At 45.8% G+C, this 7,075-nt stretch overlaps 1 protein-coding gene across 2 annotated transcripts; it reads right to left on the reverse strand.

Annotated features, from left to right (window-relative positions):
* Positions 1-950: 950 nt before the first annotated feature.
* Positions 951-5,944, reverse strand: RPTN (repetin). 2 transcript variants are annotated; one of them, XM_027056133.2, is made up of 3 exons: positions 5,895-5,944; positions 4,351-4,508; positions 951-3,670 (listed from the first exon to the last, which is right to left on the reverse strand). In XM_027056133.2, exons 2-3 carry the CDS (start codon positions 4,486-4,488, stop codon positions 1,094-1,096), a joined length of 2,715 nt encoding a protein of 904 aa, XP_026911934.2. In that variant the 5' UTR covers positions 4,489-4,508; positions 5,895-5,944; the 3' UTR covers positions 951-1,093. The 2 variants fall into 2 exon arrangements, with proteins under 2 accessions (XP_026911934.2, XP_053060499.1); XM_053204524.1 differs by lacking the exon at positions 5,895-5,944 and adding an exon at positions 4,762-4,856.
* Positions 5,945-7,075: the final 1,131 nt, after the last annotated feature.

Below are 7,075 nucleotides of genomic sequence, written 5' to 3' on the forward strand. Positions count from 1 at the left end.
AATGTGGAGGTGAATGAGGGTAAGGGTCAACTTTGACTCCTCTGTGGTGGAAGGAGCTGAAGATATTTAGATAAATTCCTTTTGACTTTTTGTTATTTGTTTCATATTGACTCCTTTTCTTCTTCTTCCTCCTCCTCTTCCTTCTCTTCTTCTTCTCCTTCTCCTTTCCGCGCCCCCGCCCCAACTTCCTCCTCTTTCTCCTTCTTCAGTGCTCAGGAACTCAAAGAACAAAGTCATCTTAGAAGTCAAGAAATGAAATCTTGTCCTTGGAAAGCAGCACCCAAGTGAAGATAGGACAGCATATCTCCACCATGAAGAAGGAAAAGAGTCATCAAGGTCATTGTTCACCAATCATTTATTGGATATTTTAATACATTTCCATAGATTTTCTTTGAAGGGTTTTCCAGAGCAATGGAGGGACGGTTTTGGTTTGTTGGAATCTGTCAGCAGATGACATATGCTTTCTCTCTGTTTTATGTGGTCAGAAACTGGAATGCTATGGAGCTGGAACCAGTCAAGTCAGCTGTAGCAGCTCAGGGAAATGTCCCTTTGGTGAGGGTTGGGAGCCTAGGTGTGGGAGGTGTTGTGGACTTCAGAGTTGACTCTCCTAGCAGCATCTCACCGTGTTTCATTTTAGGCTATGAGGTTTGCAATTCCTGGTGTTTTGTCCATTGGAGCCAAGGTCACAAAAGACCAGGTGTCCTGTCCTCGGGCTGTAATATGTATTTTTGGAATACCTTTCCTGTTTCTGAACTTTTGGAAGAAATTTCTACCATTCAGTGACCCAGCCATGTCCCCACCTACACAGAGGGAAAACCAGGAAATGATTTAAATCCCCAAACTAATCAAAATTGGGATCTGATTATGTCACCCAATTTGCCACTCAGACTTAACCCAACTGGAACACCCTAGAATTGCTGCTTAAAGAACGGAAATGCCCTAAAAGTGAATACTAGTCCTCAAAGCATCTTTACAAGTAGATAGAAGAGAGAAGGAAGACATACATTTTCAATCTCTTAAACAGAAGTAAGGATAAACTTGACATGTAGATTTCTTTGGCTTCAGGCTGCTTTAGCTCTGGTGTATGCACAACCTAGCGCTGATTCCTTTTCTGCTCTTGTACATAGTTATAGAGGGCGTTGGGAGCAGAAGCTACCTTGTTAGGGTGACTTCCACCCTGTTCTCCCCTTGAGGGCCTCCCACTGCTCTGGGTGGGATGGAGGGTCAGGTTACTGCATCCTCCCTGGGAATTTTGCCTCTGGCTATTTTCATTCCTGTGGAATTTTTCTCTATTAGCACGGCCTTGCTGGATCCCATAAGGTTGTTGATCCTGGAACCCTTGATACCTTTCTTCCTCCTCAAGGGTTTGCCTATCCCATTTTTGCTGATAGTTTTGATTCTCTTCATGTGTTTGCCTGTCTTGTCTCTGATGGGTCTGCTCATCTTCGTGGGTTTGCTTCTCTCGTCTCTGATGGGTCTGCTCATCTTCGTGGGTTTGCCTGTCCCGTCTCTGATGGCCTTGTTCCTCTTCATGGTTTTGCCTGGCCTGTATCTTGCATGGAGTTTCCTGACCCTCACAACCGTGTCTGCCCCAGCTTTGGCAGGCCTGCTCTCCTTCTGCCTGGTGGCTCTGCCTCTCTTCATGCCTGGCCTGTGTCTGTCTGTGGCCCTGCTCACCACTACATGATTGCCATTCACCTTCTTTATAACCGTGTGGCACTTCTTGCTTGATTTGTGCTATGAGTTTGTGTTGGTGGTGTTGGTTATCCTCCTCGGGCTCCCATGCCTGGTGGCTGTTCTGCTGCCCTTCCCTAGACTGAAATCTCTGTCCCTGATTTCGAGCCACTTCTTGTCCTTGAGTCTGTTGACTTAGTCTCCCTGAACTTCCTGGTTGCTCAACATACGAGTCTCTGCTTATTTCTTCCCTCCCTTGAAGGTAACTATTTTGCCCTATCTTCCCAGTCTCTGACTGACCATGGTGAGAACTCAGGCCTTGTCTGTCTGTCTGACCATAACAATTACTGTGGCCTTCTCTGTCTGTCTGGCCAGAACAATAGCCCTGGCATTCTCTATTTGTCTGACCATAATGAGAGCTCATGCCTTGTCTGTCTGTCTGGCCATAATGATAACTCTGGCCTGCTCTGTCTGTCTGGCCATAGTGAGAACTCTGGCCTTGTCTGTCTGTCTGACCACGGCGGGAATTCTGGCCTTGTCTGTCTGTCTGGCCATAATGATAACTCTGGTCTTGTCTGTCTGTCTGGCCATAGTGAGAACTCTGGCCTGCTCTGTCTGTCTGGCCATAGTGAGAACTCTGGCCTTGTCTGTCTGTCTGACCATGGCGGGAATTCTGGCCTTGTCTGTCTGTCTGGTCATAGTGGGAATTCTGGCCTTGTCTGTCTGTCTGGCCATAGTGGGAACTCTGTCCTTGTCTGTCTGACTGGTCATAGTGGGAACTCTGGCCTGCTCTGTCTGTCTGGCCATAGTGAGAACTCTGGCCTTGTCTGTCTGTCTGACCATAGCGGGAATTCTGGCCTTGTCTGTCTGTCTGACCATAGTGGGAATTCTGGTCTTGTCTGTCTGTCTGGCCATAATGAGAACTCTGGCCTGCTCTGTCTGTCTGGCCACAGTGAGAACTCTGGCCTTGTCTGTCTGTCTGACCATGGCGGGAATTCTGGCCTTGTCTGTCTGTCTGGTCATAGTGGGAATTCTGGCCTTGTCTGTCTGTCTGGCCATAGTGGGAACTCTGTCCTTGTCTGTCTGACTGGTCATAGTGGGAACTCTGGCCTTGTCTGTCTATCTGGCCATAGCGGGAATTCTGGCCTTGTCTGTCTGTCTGACCATAGTGGGAATTCTGGCCTTGTCTGTCTGTTTGGCCATAGCGGGAGCTCTGGCCTTGTCTGTCTGTGTGACCATAGTGGGAATTCTGGCCTTGTCTGACTGTCTGGCCATAGTGGGAACTCTGGCCTTGTCTGTCTGTCTGGCTAGAGTGGGAACTCTGGTCTTGTCTGTCTGTCTGGCTATATTGAGGCAATTCTTGCCTATCTCTCTGACCATAACCTGATTTCTGATCCAGCCTCCCAGACGGTCCATAATAAAAGCCTGATTCCTGTTGGTTTGTCTGGCCATAACAAGAATTGTGAATTTGTCTCTCACATTGATTTAAGGCAAAGATATATCCTTGTCTTTTAGGCTGGCTACTGCTAGATTTATGACTCCATCTTTGACCATAGTGGGAGTCTGTATCCTGTCTCTCAGACTGACCATAGTGGGAGTCCCTATCCTGTCTCTCAGACTGACCACAATGGGAGTCCATATCCTGTCTCTCAGCCTGACCATAGCAGGAGTCCCTACCCTGTCTCTCAGACTGATCCTGGTGTACATCCTGGTTTTGTCTCTCGGACTGAGTGCAATGGGAGTCCTGCCTTTCTTCCTCATGCCTCTGCCTGTGTTGTCTGCCTGTATTTTCTGGGAACTTATGGTCTTGTGTTCCCTCCTGCTCCCCTTCTTGCTGAGAGATTCTATCTCCACATGACCTATTATTTAGTTTATGATAGCAGGCTTGGGCCAATTGAAACACCAACAAGAGATATTCATGAAAATCAACATGTCCATTTCTGTCTTTATCCAAGAGGCTCAGGATGGTTTCCACAGTCTCTGGGTCATTTGGTCTCTGTGAGAAGATAAAACAAAGAGCAAAATCAGTTGTTCTGTGGATACAAAGATGTATGCTGGTATCCACACCCCTACCCTTTTAGTCCTGTATGAGCCTTCCTCAGTTGATCACCATTCATCTTGAAATGGCTTGGGCTTGGTTTAGTCTTTTTGATAAACTGGTCCTCTGAACCTCATCCCTTGCTAGACCAATGGGGGCATGATTATTCCATTATATGTTATATTGTAATTATTTACCTACTTCTTTCTAACCACACCATGAGATCCTAAAGGGAAGAGAAGCTGGTTTTGTTCATGTTTGCATCCGCAGTGCCTAGGATGGTGCTGGCATGGAATAGGTATTCCACAACTCTTTGTTGAATGAATGAAAACATGAATGAGAAGATGTGTGTACAGCACTCAAGTATAGAGATCAAGCTATGAATCTAGAATTTCTTCTGAGAAATGATTTCTGGTTTGAACTTGTACCCTCTCCTGTCAAGCTCAGCTATAAGAAGGTGTGTGTGTGTGTATGCCTGTAAACGTGTGTGTTCTGGGAGAGAAGTACTAAGGAGCTGCCTGAAAATCTTTAGCTATGGGTGGAACATGACCAGATCAAACAAAAAACATCAAGCCCTGGATGCAGGTGTCAGAATCACTCACACTTGACTCCATGGGGTCAGAGTCTATGCATCTTACCCGGAGGATGTCTCCAAACTCAACCAAGAGCAGCTGCTTCAACTCCTTCTTGCACAGTGAGGTACAGTTCCCATTCTCTTTAGCATGTTTCTGGAACACCTCAATCACAGTGAGAATGCTGTTCAGCAGTTGAGCCATTTTAGCAAAGATGGGTGAACCTAAAAGAAGAAACAAGATTTCGTGTTTAAGATGAAGACCAGGAGACAGATTTCTAGAGGGCAAGTGGCCCTTTTTGGTCAGGGAAAGAAGCTTAAGAAATGACAAAGCCCCTATGCTGACACCATGGAGCCTGCTTGGGATTCTCTCCCTCTTTCTCTGCCCCTCTCCCACTCACACTTGTTCTCCCTCTTTCTCAAAATAAATAAACATTAAAAAAAAAAAAGAAATGACAGAGCCCCTTCGTAGCCTTACCTCACACTCCCTCTGATCTACAATCAGACTCCAAATACTATGTGCTATAGTGGGTGATGGGTGCCAGCTATGGGTTCCCTGCTAGGAAAAGTGGCAATTTCCTAAAAAGCAAAAAACATATGGTAGGTGGTTTCCATGTCCCATCCCCTACTCCAGGTGGGACTTGCTTGATTGAAACTCTCTTAGAACAAAAAGGAAGAGATATCAGGAGGCCCACAGAGGCAGGGCCAGAAGCCAGTACAGTAAGACAATTCTCCACCAACTAAATAGACCCTGCCAAACAGGTCTTCTAAGGAGCCTTGCTCAAGTGTGGAAGGCCAGAGGTCTCTTGCCATAGGCCAAGCAAACTTTTTGAGAGGCTAAATCCCAGCAAGTGCTTCTGGCCTGGATGATCACTTGGGATATGCTTATAAAGTAGAATCAATGAATATAAAAATGATTAAAGATAAAGATAGCAAGCCAAATTAACTGCACAGATGATAGGAAGTATATATAATCAGCTAGATTCACTCTGGCTACATCGGGAGATTCAGGTCTTTGGGGATCTGGATCTCAATGGTATTTTGCCTGTGGTATACAAATTCTAGTTACTGAGTTTATAAGCCTCCAAGAAGCCCTAACTGCAAAGCACATTGGACTTCCAAAAGCATGCAGTGATGTCTATAATGATGCATGGCAAACAGTGAATTGCATGGGACAGGCTGAGTCCCTTATGGCAGTAAACTGCACTGAGACTTGAATGCTAGTGTGGCCCTGTGGTCTAGGGCCTTGTCCCTGATGAGCTCTAAACTTTTGGGTCTTGCCTTACTTGCATGAAAGGTCAATGCTCCAGTATGGGAGACTAAGCTATTCACCAGTAGTTCTAGCCCTCAGGTTTGGGATGCCCAGGACATGCTAAAACAAAGGCATGTATATTTTACAGGCTTGGAAGTGGGCCACCCCAGTTATCATCATATTCTCAGACAGAACCAAGAAAAGGAAGCAGGATTCTACCCAGGCCTGTCATGCACAGGGAGCAGTCTCAGACCCCCCTAGCCCAGCACATTATAGCTGCTATCAAGAGCCTTATAGAGACTGCCATTACTTATCTCCCTCCTCCCCCTCCTCCCCCCTCCTCCCCATGCATGCCTTACCTGCTTAAGGAGGAATGAGCAGAAGATTCAGAAGCCACAGAGGATACTAGAGAGTTGAAAACCCATCGTATTTATAGGGGTTTTAATTGTCCTGCTAGGCCATCCCAGGAGACACCCATTCTGTGGTGGAGCCTGAATCACTCTGGGCCCAGCCCAGCTCAGCCCAGCTTGACCTCTCCCTCTGCAGACCGTTTGGTTTATTTACTTCCCCCACTTACTCATGCACCTGTTTGTCATTAGGTAGGCGATACTGTTCAAGTCCCAGCCCCATTTAATTAGGGGAGTGTGTGTGCATGTGCATGCTGCGGGGGTCCCAAAAGACAGATATGTAGCTTGAGTTCATCCTTCATATATGTTGCCTACCACGGCTAATGGAGGACCACAGTTAAGTCATACCAAAGAAGGGTATTGATATGGTCACTTTATAAAAATCTGTCAGAGTAGAGACTAGCGGCTGTAGGTAAATAGCCAGGATATAGTTCCTAGAAGAGATTTGCTTTATGCTGTTTTGCTTGTGTCGGTAGATATGTATATTTTAATCTATCGACCTGTTTTAATTTTAATGTTTTTTTTTTCACTTAATGGCTCGTCCTGCTAGAGAGAGAAGTAAATACATGACTAATTTTGAGAGGGAAGGGTGCGATGATGGTGGAGTTGCTGCCACGAGAGCCTGTTAAGGTCTTCCTAAAAAGCCACAAGGTGAAGGAAAATGTGGATGCTATGATATCTATGAGTAGAGCTGCTATTGGAGACCTGGGTCACGACTTATTCCCCACTTCTGCGCCTGTGATGTGCCAGCAATATCTTATGCATAGGAAAGTCTCAGTAACTTTTTGTGGAGTAAGTCAATTACTGATTTATAGAAGCATTTCAGAATCTAGTTTAAGCGCAAAAAATTCTAAATTTGCCTCTACTTTCTACTTTTGTTCACATCTACATCCTTGCTTGGACTTTTTCTTGTGCGTCCATACACCAGTCAGTTATTAATGATGATGCTTGCTATTATTGACTGTGTGTTCAGCATTCTGCAAGGCAATCACAAAAGTGCAGAGATTTTAGTCCATTTGGAATAAAGAAGCTTGATATAGAAAGGAGTTTGAGCAGCAGAAGCAGGACATGAGAAGTGCTGAGAGTTAGAAAACCTAGGTGCATGAGGAGTCTTCGTGGGCTATGCCCAGGCT

The sequence above is a fragment of the Acinonyx jubatus genome, chromosome C1 (genome assembly GCF_027475565.1).
Source record: "Acinonyx jubatus isolate Ajub_Pintada_27869175 chromosome C1, VMU_Ajub_asm_v1.0, whole genome shotgun sequence".
Lineage (NCBI taxonomy): Eukaryota > Metazoa > Chordata > Mammalia > Carnivora > Felidae > Acinonyx > Acinonyx jubatus.

Excerpts from the sequence above, each read along its gene's own strand:
- RPTN (XM_027056133.2), bottom strand. The coding sequence starts at position 4,488 with ATGGCTCAACTGCTGAACAGCATTCTCACTGTGATTGAGGTGTTCCAG. Across the intron at positions 3,671-4,350 it reads AGTTTGGAGACATCCTCCGG|AGACCAAATGACCCAGAGAC; the intron begins GTAAGATGCATA and ends ATCTTCTCACAG.